The following is a 15,061-nucleotide window of genomic DNA, read 5'->3' on the forward strand; positions in this document are numbered from 1 at the left end:
ATTTCACCACTAAAGGTTTTTTGGTTGACAAAGGAATCCAAAACTACTACTCGAGAGTGTGCATTAGATAAATCCTGCCTCGTACAATAGTCCTGTGCGCTAAAGTTTGTTTGCCACTAAACTTTATTAGCTGTTTTGTTGAATTGTACCTCATAACCACTCATCTATCGACCAAAACACCTGAGCAAGCTGGAAGGATACATAGTCAGTAGACAGACGCTTCTCAAATACAAAACGTTAATTCCAAACCAAAATAGAACAAAAGGGCAAAGGTTAGAAAATCAAAAAGGAACATTTTGATATCAGAGTTGAATATATGGCACCAATGTATTTCAAACCAGGCTGCGAATGGTACATTAACAAAACGAACAAAATAGATACACTATGGGATTAACCAAATATAACAAATGACACCGAAGAAAACCAAACAATCAAAAAATGGAAAAAAAAAAAAAAAAAAAAAACCTCAATTCAAGAATAACATAAGACTTCAGAATCAGGGGCTGGGTATTAAGTTACTATATATATATATATATATTACAAATCAATATCACAGAAGGTCCTCTCGAAATTCCTGGATGAAGAGAAATGAACCACAAGAGGGCCACATAAAAGCCTTAAGGTACGATGAGATTTAATTGCTCCAACCTTGAACCTTATCTTCGCCTTCACTCGAACCTCAACTTCGATCTCCCCGGTACTTCTTTCCATCCTCAGGTTTCTTGCAGTCCCTGGAAACAGCTCAGCGTTAGTGGCGACAAGATTTAGCCCCAGATGAGTCACATTTCGTCGAGGCTGATAAAAGGGCTGGACATTGTTGAATGCAACAGTCGAATCATCGTATAAAACTCTGGTCTCAATTCTGTCATAGTAAATTGAGACCTTGCTGTTGGGGTTGTACGCTCTCAGCTCAAAATTGAAGGTGGCATTGAGATGATCAGCGGTTAAATTGTAGTTATGAATTGAGCCAGACTCAATTGTATAGACAAGCTTTCGAGGCTTGACTGCTAACCAAATGACGATCACAGCTATGCCTACAAGGAGAATCAGAGCTAGTAAGATCATAGCAATGATTCTGAGTAGCGTTGAATGGGCGGGCCAGGCAGCAATTTGTCCGGGTGCTCGTGAATTGGCCATTTGCAAATTTGGTCGCGCAAGAAGAAATGCTCAGGGACTTGTGCTCTGGAGATGTCAGTTGTTTTATACAGATGAAAAGGTTGAGAATGTTTGCTTGGAGAAGCTACAATCAATCATCTTCTATCTGGTATTAAATTATCTTCTTTCCTCTATTCCAGGGGAGAAAGGTAAAGTGGATATGATGCCTCCATTACCTCTTCTTTTCTTTTTTACACTTTTTTCACTTTACATTTCTTGCTTGAAAATGAAGGTATCCTGCAACTGCAGATTCCAATTTGCATGAACTGGACATGAATGTGCTTGTCTTGCATAGCTGAAAAAGGCATCATAAGCTACCAATCAACTGCATTTGAGGGACTATCTTTGACGAGAATGTTGGTATCTTCGTATCTCAGCTGGAAAATTCTTGCTTAAACTCCAAGATGTTCGAATGTATCATGCGATTATTTACTAATCCTAGATGGTCTGTGCTTAGTAAAAAGCATCTACATCACAGGTTTAACGACTCCAAAATGGGCATTTTTTTTTAATATATCTTAAATAGGGGCCTGAACAACTGAGGGTACGTTTGGATTATAGCTGTTTTTGGGGTTGTTTTTCAAAAATAGCACTGTATCGTTTTTCAAATGCTTCCCGAACCAGTAATTCAATTTGGAACATCACAAATAGTTGCCATTGTTAGAACAGATTTCGGATATCAGAAAATGGTTAGGATATGTTGCAACATTTCATACTTAAGAGCTTATACACCACTTGAAAAGAGAAAAAATTTGAAAAAAAAAAATGGCAGTCGAAACAGATAAATTAGGAAGTAAAATTCTTTGGGCTGCATCAAGGCATCGATAAACTGGCGCAAGAGCTTCCTTCGCCAATTATGATATGATGACAGGGGCTCTCATTCTTGTGGGAACATCGCACTTTGATTTCAAGAAACAGTTTTTACCCAGATTGGTCAATTTGGTGCAGTTATACATGATCACATTGCTTTAATTAGACAAACTTAAAAATAGCACATCCAATAAAATTGCGCCAAATTGAGAAATCAGGTGGAAAAAAATCCGGGTTCTAAAAAATTAGTTGGATAATGGAAATTAAAGCAAGTTACTAGCCCGAGACACTAACTTATCCACAAGTAAAAGGAATTATTGTAGTCATTAAGGCTTAAAATTGATGATCTAGCAATTTAGGACCAATTTAGCTTCGTCATAATTGTAAGAGCTCCTAACCTAAAAGATAAGGAAGAAAACCCTCTTTAATGATAGCCCTTAATTCCTTAATTGGCAACTAAATGCAGCCTAAAAAACCTATGAATAAACGATAAGAAAGAAAGGAGGCCTAAACTTTAGGATGCACGTAAAAGTAAACAACCATCATGTTCAATGATCATTATCTAATGGATATGAAAGCCGCACTCAGGTGCTTTGCTTCGGTCAACGGGCAATGATTCAAGTATAGACGAACTCTTGAAATAAACGTGGGAGATATCATGTGTGGGTGGAATGGAAGCAAGCAAGCATAGGAGTAGGAACTGACACTTAAGACTTTACATGCCACACCAGAAATTCTAACCCTCTATGTGTCCGTGAATGGATATAAGCATAGTTGTCAAAATCGCGATCTGGATCGTAGGATCGTAACGTGATCCGGATCGTACGATCTTACGATCCTACGATCCGGATAACCAAAATCGATCCGGATTGTATTCAGAGCATAGTTGTCAAAATCGCGATCCGGATCGTAGGATCGTACGATCCTACGATCCGGATAACCAAAATCGATGCGGATCGTATTTAGAGTCGCAAATCATATTAATCTATATAGGATTGCGTAGGATCGTAGCGTACGATCCTACGATCCGGATAACCAAAATCGATGCGGATCGTATTTAGAGTCGCAAATCATATTAATCTATATAGGATTGCGTAGGATCGTAGCAGGATCGGTAGGATCGTAGGATCGTACGATCCTACAATTTTTTGTAAATTTGTGAAATACGAAGCTCCATTTTGCAAGTAAATGAAAATATTTGTGGTATATTTGTAATTTATCAAAGAATTGCAGCCTTTAATTGCAATTAGGAGCTTTTGGTAGGATCTTACGATCCTACGATCCGATTCTGTGAAACTAAAATCGATCCTACGTAGGATCCCGATTTTACAAACCTTGGATATAAGTAGGGTGTTCATTGGTCGGTAATCAAGAATTTGGTAAAAAAATATTTCGAGAATTTGGCAATCAGTTTGTCAAGACTAATACTTGATTAATGCCCAAACTTTAGTTTGGCAAACTGGATATTGATAATTAGATTTTGGTCGGAGAACCAATAATTCAGTAATATCCCAAATGCTAATAGTAAGTTAAAATATTTTAATTTTTTCTAAAGAAAATAATATCCCATATGTTTTTTCCAACAAAATTCAATAAAAAAAAAAGCACCAGTACACCAGTCATTAACTCATCATCACATTAAGTAAAGAAAAAATAACAAGTCTTAAGAAACAAACACTAACGACTAATTAGTACTTATTAGTCAATAACTAAACTAATCAGTAAATCTGTCAGTAGTAGTATGTGTGTATATAACTAGTTAGAAGTCAGCAGTCAATAGCTAAGTAATTATTAATTACTAATTAGTATTTAGTAATATGTATGGATATAACTATTATATATATATAGAGAGAGAGAGGGAGAGGGAGAGAGAGAGAGAGTAAAATTTTGAAAATTTGACCTGTAATCGGTAATATATTTTTAATATCCATTTCTGAACCATTTTATCGAACAATTAAATTGGATGTATTTCGATTTTATCAAATTCTAAATTGCCGAAATCCCAAAATCCAATCTAGATTGTATTGGCCGATTTTTCAATTTTTTCCGAAATTTGAACACCCTAGATATAAGGGACTTTTTTAATTTTCATGAGGAAAAGAAAGACATTGTTATGCACTTGCTTGATTGATTGTCACAATTCGATCACACTTCCATCCTTTTTGAGGGTTAGAATTTTAAATTTGCGTTTAAGTATCTGCTGGAGTCAGAAATTTTAGGTTCAAAAAAAAAAAATTCATTCTCTTTTCCTGGGAGGTAGAACCAATCTACTAGAAAAGAAAAACTTCGACTTGATTATTTATTCTGAACTGTTAAGATCAACAACCCTGGAATCTGGCAGGATTTTGTTTGGTGTGGTCGTGTAGGATTATCGTATTTAATACATATTTTCATAAACATCTCTATATATAAAGCATTAGTATTTTTTGGTGTTAGAATTTCCTATCATTTAATAGATTATCTAACATACCATTCTTCTTTAAACTTTTACAATCTATTTCCCCTTATTTCTCTCACCCGCACTCCCTTCTTTCTCTCAATAATATGTGGTATAACTTCCTCCAAACTACCACTAATTCATTCACTATTTCAAAAAAATGATAACCCTAAATTGTACAAAGTTTTCTCACCCCTTAATTTGTAGTTGATGTAGAAGAAATACAAGCCAAATTAGTGAGCTTAAAGTCAATACAAGCCAATACAACTGCACCAAACCATAGTTGCATCTCCCTGTGTCCATATTACACAATCGGCTGACTTTTTGGAGCTCTGTGGTGCGTTGATGTAGAAGAAATTTTATAGTACTTATTGATCCTTTTTGCCACATGCCCATCATATTACGTTACCCATTTTTTTTCTTTGCGGGTAAAGTGAGTTATCATCTTCTAAGTTAATTGAATATTTAATTTACCTTAGGCTTAAAATCAGTAGCAGAAGAATTTAGCTGGTATGATTCCCATGATCTCTAAGCGATTTTCTTCCCTTCCCTTAGTTGTTTGTTCCCTCTTTACTTTGAGACTGATTTGAAAAAGCCACCCTCAGGAGGTGTAATAACAAGCCACTGGCCATTTGGTCCGGTGGTCATCCCCTTCTTTGGGGATGCTGGAGGTCAGGGGTTCAACCTCTGCCCCTCACAACTTGCCACTCTACGTGGCTGGTCTTTACCCCCGCGGGATAGCTCGAGTGGTCCGCTCCCCCTCCCTAGGGTATGGCGACCTTCCTGACTTGTCCAGGGTTCGAATCCCGCTGTTAACGTGTTCGGTGTGGAGTGGGACCTCCTCTCCCGCGCCGCAGGGAATTAGTCGGGCCCCGTAAAGATTGATCCGGACACTACCAAATTGCCAAGCCAAATTAGTGAGCTTAAAACCCATTACATCATTTGGATTTGCAAAGAATATTATTACATTAGAATTGCATTGGATGCTGAACTCAGATTACTAGAATTAGGTATTGTTGTCATCACCAAATTCTGGGGTTTTGGGCTTAAGTCATCTTCCAACTCATATGGGACAACTCAGGCACATGACGCATCAAATTTCCCTTCTTTTGTTTGAAATCTATTTGACAATTAAATTTCCATGTCTGGGAATTTACTTGTGTATACACTAAATTGCCTTATTTGACATACTTTTTTTTTCTTGTTGAAGAGGCGACGCATAGCAAGAAAAAGAGAGGAGCAATTAAAAAAAGTAAGTTGGTGAGACGTAAACTTAGTGCTATTGGTGGATTTTCCACAAGACGTCCTCTCTATAGCTGTGAATTCCTTGATTGGGACACTTGTTATGAATTAGGAGGTGACCAATATTTTTCACGCCTGATTTTCAACAATTAATTGCATCTGTATTGAACCATTAAGTATCACAATTCCTAGCATTTGTGAATTACTTTGTTGACTGCATTATCAAGATCGTTTCTTATAATTTTAGCAGAAAAACAAATTTCAACTCATCAAATATTTATCCTTATTTGTTAAAAAAAATGTATAAATTACCGCAAAAATACATGAAAACAGATGAAAAAAGTTTAAAAATCACGAAATGAGGCCCTCATTTATCATCGTTCCCAAGCAAGAAATCTCACCTTGTGCAGCAGAGACCGTAATTGTCGAAATTCAAGCCTGACAAAGATTAATTGTGCAAACCTAAGTCAGCAATCCCAAACACAACAAGCACATTAATTCTTCAACTATTCTCCTTAACACAAACAAATATCCCGAAACTTGCATATGGATACTAGATAATTAAAACAGAGGGTGGCCTGTGGAATTTCCAGTTGTTACAAGCTAGGAGGAGGAAAAAAAATTGTGGGCAGGCAAAAGCAAATGTAGTACGTGCTAAAAAAAGCGAAAAAGTGTAGGAATCAAATGTGGAGCAATGGAAGTGGTCGCGCATATCCCTTAGAAGATGCCATCCTTAGGAAAACCGTGGCAGAAGGAAGCATATTCTACCTACACTATAAGCTTCTCCACATGCACATATGCATATATAAATTGACCTTTAAACTATAACACTAACTATTACTCTCCTCAGCTAGCAACCCTTTTCAGTTGCATAAGATTTTTCTGTATCCCTAGCTAGCTGGCTAGCTCTTATATATATATATACACAGATGTTACTTTTGCTTTTACGATCAAAAAATCCCGGCTGCTGCTGGGCTGTGCCTGGCAGCAGTTACAGGACTGCTTGTACTTTTTAGGCCATCGAGTCTTGATCACTGTTGAATGGGAGAAATGGGATGATCAGTTGGTTTGAAGATTTCTTCTTTTCTTCCTCAGGGCAACTTCAATCCTTTGGCATTTTCTTCTCTCCTGCTTTCATCTTGCTGTGTAATATTCCGTTGGCTTTAAAGGGTCTTGGGAATATGATGGTGGCAAGTTTGATTCAACTTGTTTTGCTATGAATATCACGTCTTAAATTCCTAATGTTGTTTCTTCTGTTCTCGTAGTGGTGTGTGAAATAAAAGATCACTGTATTAACTATTATGGTGATTGAACATATGGGTTTTCCCACAATATTCCAGGCTATGTATGTATTTGCTGAAGGTGTTAAAACTAAGTGAAAAATCAGTTGCAATATGTGATTAGCAGTACAACATCTTGTTTCTGGCTTGTACGTTGCATCTTTGGTTCTGTACTATATTCCTTATATTTCTTTATCTCTTTGTATTTGTCAAAGGAGTTGAAGCCAATAGCATCTTAGTGATATATATGGTAGGGAAATGCAGATTTGCTGTTGGACAAACCAATCCAAATGAGCAGTTGTGGCACTACGAATCTCCACCTTCGGACATGGATAATTTGAACCCCACTTAATTGGCATCCTAAGAACACAGCATGCCTTTACATGTATGTGAACATTAATAAAGTTTGCATGATAATTGGCTAATAAGGAAAAGATCATTGATTGTCATTATCTCCACCAAAACTGTCAGCTGTCTATGCCTTTTAAATGGCTTGGCCCTGTTTACTTATCATCCAACGGTTCAAATGGTATTGTGGATGAAGCCCTGATTTGTTGTTTTCAAGAAGGGAGGAGAACAGGATTCTACTTTTCCAGGATATAAAAGTAATGATAATAATTTTATTTTAAGGCTTTTATAGTTATAACCATCTGATATCATATTTTGTCAAGGTACAACAACTCACTAATCATCAATATCAACGGACTGGCCGAGGAATTCAAAGTTTTTATGTTCATCATCCAAGTAATTTGAGTTCTGTTCTACCTAGTTCAAAGCTTCAAATCCCATCAACCTTTGACTTCTTGGTACTATGACTGAAATTTACGTCATTTTCTGTTACATACTCTCTTGTCCATTAAATCAAAAACGTGGAAAACCAAATTGATTGGATTGCTTCAATTTTATGCCAAGAAAAAAAAAAAAAAGTTAGTCTTTCTGTGCCATATCCGCTCCACATATATAAGGGAACGGTCTAATAATTTTCACCTACAGGATGACAAATTATATTTGATTTCACGGGTTCGAGTCATCAAGGACTAGGTAGAAAATCACTATTGATACTCTTTGAAAAAAAAAGTCATATTTGATTAAAAAAATTATCAATTTTGATAGGGTATCTTGATTCTCCTTTCTTACTAGTCCATAAATTATTGTAATGAACACCAAAGGCCATAAAAATTAGGCCCTCTCTCACCTTATCTGATATGCAAAGGGAATCCCACATTTTTTCTAAGATAATGCCTGAACAGACTGTTAAGGGGTAAATCTCAATGTGTTAGAAAGAAAAGGTGGGAGGCCTAACAAAGTTTTGCATCTTCAAAATGATCTGGACTTGAGCTATATAAATAGGCGTGAGCTTAAACGCACTCGGCCCACAGAAAAGCCCAAAGCAGAGAGCCTTACGACCCCAAGTCCTATGCACCTCCCAAAATTTTTGCTATTGGTAGATTATCACAATTCCCCGGGGATGGGGCCCATTGAATCGGAGCCGCGAAGATACAGTTCAGTTGACGCCCAAAAAACCAAAATTAAGAATTTCAAAATTGTGAGATCGATATTGAGGTTTAACTCCTAACGGTGTGTATATACCAAAATGCCCATCATAGTTCTTTTAACATCCAAGTTGTTCATTTAATGGAGAACTCAATTTTACAGCCTTGCATCGTTTGCCCCTCTTCATCACGTTATTTGCTTGTTTGCACGTTAAATGTTTTATTTACAACTAGTGGGTAAGGTATACACCGTGTGTGTATATTATAGAAGAAAATAATGAGTAAATAAATTTTGAAAAGACAAAGAATATCAAATTAATTAAAGGAACAAAAGGGTGAGAAAACTTTGTGCAACTTACAGTTATCATTTTTTTTTTTTTTGAAATATTGTATGAGTGTCAAGAGTTAGTCATAGTTTAGAAGAAATTATACTAAATACCATTGAGACAAAAAAGGGGGATTCGGGATGAGAATGAAGAGAAAGTGTGCTGTAAAAGTTTAAAAGAAGAAGTGTTTGTTAGGCAGTCTATTAAATGACAAAATGTTTAACATTAAAAGTGCTCACACTTTATATATAAGGAGATATGTCATCCTTTTTCTAGTTAATCTAATAAAACACAAGGAAACTTACTACTACTCATTTAAAAAACAAAATAAGCACATTGAAAGTTCAAATTTTCTTTATAATTTATATTTTGTTACTTGTTTTTTCCTTAATCATTATTTCGTTTCCTTCTTATATTTTATCATCAAACAATACATAAGCTCACCATTAAATATGCACGAATCAATTTGAATGTGAGGTATATGTTTAGCAAATTGATGAAAAGTTGAGGGAAAGCGAACAGGGAAATAATGCCACATGATAGAGATAGTATAGCGACATCCAATGAAGAAGTAAAGTAAAAATATTTTTAAAATAGGAAAATCGTTCAAAATGTCCCTCACTTTTTGTAAAATAACTTTTTTCGTCTCTTACAAATTCACATTGGTCAAATTTAGTCCCTACTTAGATTTTCGACTAGTTTTTGGTCAAAATTCACGACGTGTCTTGTACGTGATCATTTTTGAAGAGGCAAAATTATAAAATTAAAATTTACATAATCTGATCCATAGTCCCTTAGATTTTACAAAATACATTTTTCGTTGCTTACATTTCACAAAATGAATTATTTCATCTCTCATATTTCACAAAATGAATTTTTTCATCCCTCATTGATCATATGTACAAATAATTTAAAAAAAGACTTATGTATATATCTATTTGATTTCACATGAACAATACGAATAGCATATAATATATCTTTATTTGATTTCACATTAACGTACTGTTCAAGTAAAATTAAATAGATATATATAGGGGTTTAATATATTAATTTTTTACTCATGTTTATTTTCTTTTATTCAAAAATTGAAAACAAATAAGAAATTTAATCCTAAACATTATCAAATATTTATATCAAATTAAATTTGGATAGAAAAAATGAACAAAAGAAAAGTATGCCAAAAATAAATAAATGATTGCCACTTTTAAATTTTAAAACAATTACAAGGTAAATAATTCAACTATTGGTCTTAAAGGTGACGAGTAGAAATTTTAAATTTAAATTGTAATTTGTTAGCATGACTATAGAATTTAAATTATGATCGATTAATTAGATGATTTTATTACATAACTCAATAAATAAATTATTACTAAAAGAGAAAAGGCTACTAATACTGAATCAATTCACATTGTGAAATCAAATAGATATATATATATATATGAGTTTAAAATAAAATTGTTCGTTTTGAGCCCCATATATATATATATATATATATCTATTGAATAGTATATATACGGCTACAATTAGTCTGTTTAGATGAAATCAAATAGAAATATATTACATGCTATTCGTTCTGTTTAGGTAAAATCAAATAGATATACATGGGTTTAAAAAAAATTATGCATACATATGGTCAATAAGGGATGAAAAAATTCATTTTGTGAAATATAAGAGAAGAAAAATTCATTTTATGAAATATAAGGGACGAAACAATTCATTTTATAAAATATAAGAGATTATAAATCGGATTATGTAAAATTTGAATAATTTTACCGCTAAAAAATGATCATATGCAACGCACGTAGTGAATTTTGACCAAAAACTAGTCCAAAATCTAAACAGGGATTACATTTGACCAATATGAATTTGTAAAGGATATAAAATTATACTTTTAAAAATAAAGAATGAAAAAAATCATTTTACAAAATGTGAGGGACGTTTTGAACGCTTTTCCTTTTAAAATATATATAGGTCAAAAATAATATAATTACCATTCAATTTTGTTTTCAAATAATAAAATTAACATTCAAGAAGTTGAATGTAATATTAAGCTAGATTAGGTAGTGTTTTCTTAAATTGAGAGTGTATCTTTTAATCTAACAGTCGTTGTGACGACCCCACCTCTTCTTAGGGCGTACCCCAAGATTTAGCGGATCGCCTGCCCAATTCTCGTCAGGACTCGCTCTCTTATTTTAAATAAAATAAGGTACAACCTCCTAAATAAATGAAATAACAATTCTCAAACTTGGAACATATAAATATATTTATTTCTATCTCAACCATTCATACAATCTCAAATATAATAAAAGATTTGAATTCCCGACGAATTCAATTCTAATCGAGCACTAGCGTGAGTACAATCTCCAAAATTCAAAAACTAGACTATGCTAGTTTGTACCAACCTCACGCTCTCGCTCGATTTTCCTGTAAGAAAAACAAAAACTAATAGAGTGAGTTAAAATTCAGTGAGATTCCAAATAGCAAGTTGATCATTATTTAAAAGTGCAAGTATCAAAGTAGCAAAGTAGCAAAGTAGCAAGTATAACAAGTCAAGAGAATGGGTAATAACATTTCGTATAGCCAATCATTAAGTATTCAACATTTCAAGTAAAAGGATACAGTCGCTTTTGCAAATTAGCTCCACCATAACTTGATCAAGTAGTAATTGATACTCCGTCAACTTTCAAGTAAAGTAACCAGTCCAGTAGTACACCACTTATCTCCAATCTCCGTCCACCAATCAAATCCCATACCGGCCCCGAACTCCAAGATAAACACTAGTGATAATACTCGAGTATATCGATTAATCGAGAAGATAATACTCCACTCGACAAAACTACAGATTTATGATTCGTTATCTAATCGATCATGCTCTTGTCGACTCGACTCAATTAACTAACCACAGAGTTTCTGGAATTTCAGACAGTATTTAAGTCATATACATGTATACCAAATCAATTACAACCAATGAACAAGAATCTATCACATTAGGACAAGTGCGATAAAGTACACCCTTGACCGATCAAACTAATCAAATATTGTCCAATCACATTGGTAAAACATTTCAAACAAGTATCAAGTTCAATAATGCACTTGGATTCACTCACCAAAAACTTAGTGCTTTTCAATATCACGCCCAGGTGCAACTCCTTGGTTGGAGTCCAAATTTGCGATAAAATATCATTTCAGAGTTTGAAATTAATTAAGGTTCGAAACATAAGAGTTTCGCTTAAAAAAAATCAAGTAAATGAAACTCCTTTAAGTAGTATGCATGTTACTTATCGAACTCTAGAAAATTCATACTCGTTCTTTTAATTTTGATAAAGAAGTGATTAACTTTTGAATTCGCACTTGGTATGAAAAATTGAGAAAATCATAATTATAAGGGTCGCTACTTTCACATTTTAAAGGGTACGAATTTTGGTAAAATTTCATCTTATATACCTTTACTAACGGAAACTTGAATACAATAGACAATCCAAGTTCATTTCGATCTCAAATCATCGCTCAAGATTCAAGTTTACTCGCTTATCCTTCGAGCGTAAATTTGGGCCGCATGCCATTTGTATTTATCCATTTTTCAGCCATTTATGGATTCATTTTTTTTTCCTCAAATCAGCCTAATTCAAACACACAAGCAAGTATATCAAGATAGCCCTTCCACTAAGTTAAATAACATCCAAATATAACTCATTTCTAGCAACTACTCAATCACAACCAATGCTGAAATTTACTTGCCAAAGTTGGAAATTCAACTTTCAACTTTAAAAAGTAACAATCATGCTACTAATCATTTCACAAATTTCATTTCTAAGCTCAATAACAACATTTGCTAATTAAACATCAATAATCAAAGCTGAAAAATACAAACCCTAGCTGAAATTTTCACTATACCACAAAAAACTAGAAAATCGTCCATCATATGCCTAGATTAAAAACTTCTATAGCATATTTAGTAAGATTAAGAAAGATAAAAGGGGGTTCTAGACTTATATCTTATAAAACACTTGAAGAAAGTGAAGAACAAAAGCTTTCCTCTCCAAACAACTCTACAACAAGCTTCCTTGGCACCAAGGTGAAGATTTAATCAGTTTAGTTTTTGAGATTTCAATCAAACAAGGAAGAATCAAGGTTGGAAGTGAAATTCTCTTCTTCTTTTTTTCCCTCTCTTGCTCTCGGCCACCAAGAAAAAAGAATGAGGAGATTGAGCCAAAATGAAAGATAAGAAGGTAGGAAATTAGCTTGGTCAAACACTTCTTTGATGGTCGCCACTTGTCGCTACAAGATGGTTTGTGATTTTTTTTCTTTTTTTCCTTTTCTTTTGGTCAATATTTTCGGCTGCTTTAAGGGATATTTTTGGGCTGATTAGCTCAATTAAAAACAAGGAGACTAAGGTAATAAAGTAGTGTTCAAGTGGTGTACTCAATCGGTAGTAAACGGTGCACGTCGATTCAAGCCTATTTTCCTCAACTCTCGCGTACTTGTGTTTTAATTTATGATTCACTAACTTATTAATAGCACTTCTAATCACACATTTTCTCTTATCTAAAACTCACTCTTAACCACCAAATTTAGTACACACATCTCACCAATTAATCACACTACCAAAATATGTCCTATTCTACTCTAACTATAAAACAAAGGATAAAACTCTTAATTCTATTATTTATTATAACTATTGAGGGAGTAAATGAGTAGTAAATATATTATAAAGTAATTTATTTAAAATAAAAGAGAATTTTAAGAAAATATGGAGAATTTTGCAAGTCCTCACAGTCGTGAAGTTGTATTATATTTAATCTAAAGGTCAATCTGGATGGGACCCAATTTGGATATGGATTTAAGTATGGATCATAGAAAATCAGATCTTACCTAAATTCATGAGTCTATTATAGGGTTTGGGCTTAGGTTTGATAAAATAAACTTAAATCCTACCTAAATATATTGAGTCGGGGTTGGATTTGGATAAGACTCGACCCATTGAAATGCTTAATCATAATTATTTGGGTTTTACCACTTAACTTAATCATACTTTTAAACTTTTCACTAATTAAATTTGGTATTATGCAAGTTTTTACTCTTGTATAGATATTCATATGCACCTAAAAGTTACTAAGGTTAAAAAATTTATGACAAGAAAATTATACTTTGAAAATAAAAGTAAAAAACTTGATTGGTTCTCTTTCCCTTACATATATAAAGCGATTTGAAGTGTCAAAAGTTTTTTCTCATTAAAACTAATGTATTTGAATAGCAATAGCTTGATCATCTTATGCACCTAAAAGTTACTAAGGATAAAAAATTCTGACAATAAAATTAAACTTTGAAAGTAAAAACAAAAAACTTGATTGGTTCTTCTTCCGTTACACATATAAAGCGATTTGAAGTGTTAAAAGTTTTTTGTCATTATACATTTAATCGTTAAAACCGATGTATTTGAGTAGCAGCGACTTTTCAATTCATATAATTAGACCGGATGGTTCATTCATCTAGTGGTTCAATCAAATTCTAAATTTATATATATACTTAATTAGGGTATCTTATTTCTCCGCTCGGTCAATTGTTGTCTCCGGCGCCGCTTTCTCTTTATCCCAGCATTTCCTACTTGTTTAGGTGAGTTTCAACTAAAAAAAAAAAAAAATTCATTTCAAAATCAACGATAGAAGATTTGGTTGAAATCTTGTTTAATTCTATACCCTATTTTGCAGGATTTTCATTTTTATATACTATTTATTTCGAGATCAAAGGTTGTAATAATATTTTTCTCTGATCAGCCAAGCATCAACGAAGAATTTTAGGTAATCCAAACTTACTATTGATTTGTAGTTTTAAATGATTTTTGGGTTTGATTTCTATTTAATTTGCAAGATTTGTCTATTTGGGTCTGATCAGTCAAACGTTATTTTTGAACAGCGAAGAAGTTTAGATAATCTAATCTTACTTTTGATTTGTAGTTTTAAATGATTTTTAGGTTTGATTTCTATTTAATTTGCAAGATTTGCCTATTTGGGTATAGGAAATGGCATATAGAGGCAAATCTACAAGTTAGATATAGAAAAATCTAACTTTAATTTAATTTCTTATGTTTTGATTTATTAGATCTATCACCTTGGCTATTTTTAGACATAGAGATTTTTTTAAAATGTTAGATGAATATTAGTTAGTTGTAATTTCTTAGATATTTATGAACCTAATAAGAAATTTGAGAACATTTATTTGGTAAAAATTATTAAAATTCTTTTTTTTTTTAAATTTGTGATCAAAAGAATTTTATCAAATAAATTATTTAAATATGATTTGCTATGTAATTTTCAATTT

The 15,061-nt window shown here is 33.3% G+C and overlaps 1 protein-coding gene across 1 annotated transcript; it reads right to left on the reverse strand.

Annotated features, from left to right (window-relative positions):
- Window positions 1–308: 308 nt before the first annotated feature.
- Window positions 309–1,266, reverse strand: LOC113706923 (uncharacterized protein At1g08160-like). The gene has a single exon (XM_027228998.2). The coding sequence runs from the start codon at window positions 1,135–1,137 to the stop codon at window positions 538–540; it is 600 nt and encodes a 199-aa protein (XP_027084799.1). The 5' UTR covers window positions 1,138–1,266; the 3' UTR covers window positions 309–537.
- Window positions 1,267–15,061: the final 13,795 nt, after the last annotated feature.

Source organism: Coffea arabica, chromosome 1e (genome assembly GCF_036785885.1).
Source record: "Coffea arabica cultivar ET-39 chromosome 1e, Coffea Arabica ET-39 HiFi, whole genome shotgun sequence".
NCBI lineage: Eukaryota > Viridiplantae > Streptophyta > Magnoliopsida > Gentianales > Rubiaceae > Coffea > Coffea arabica.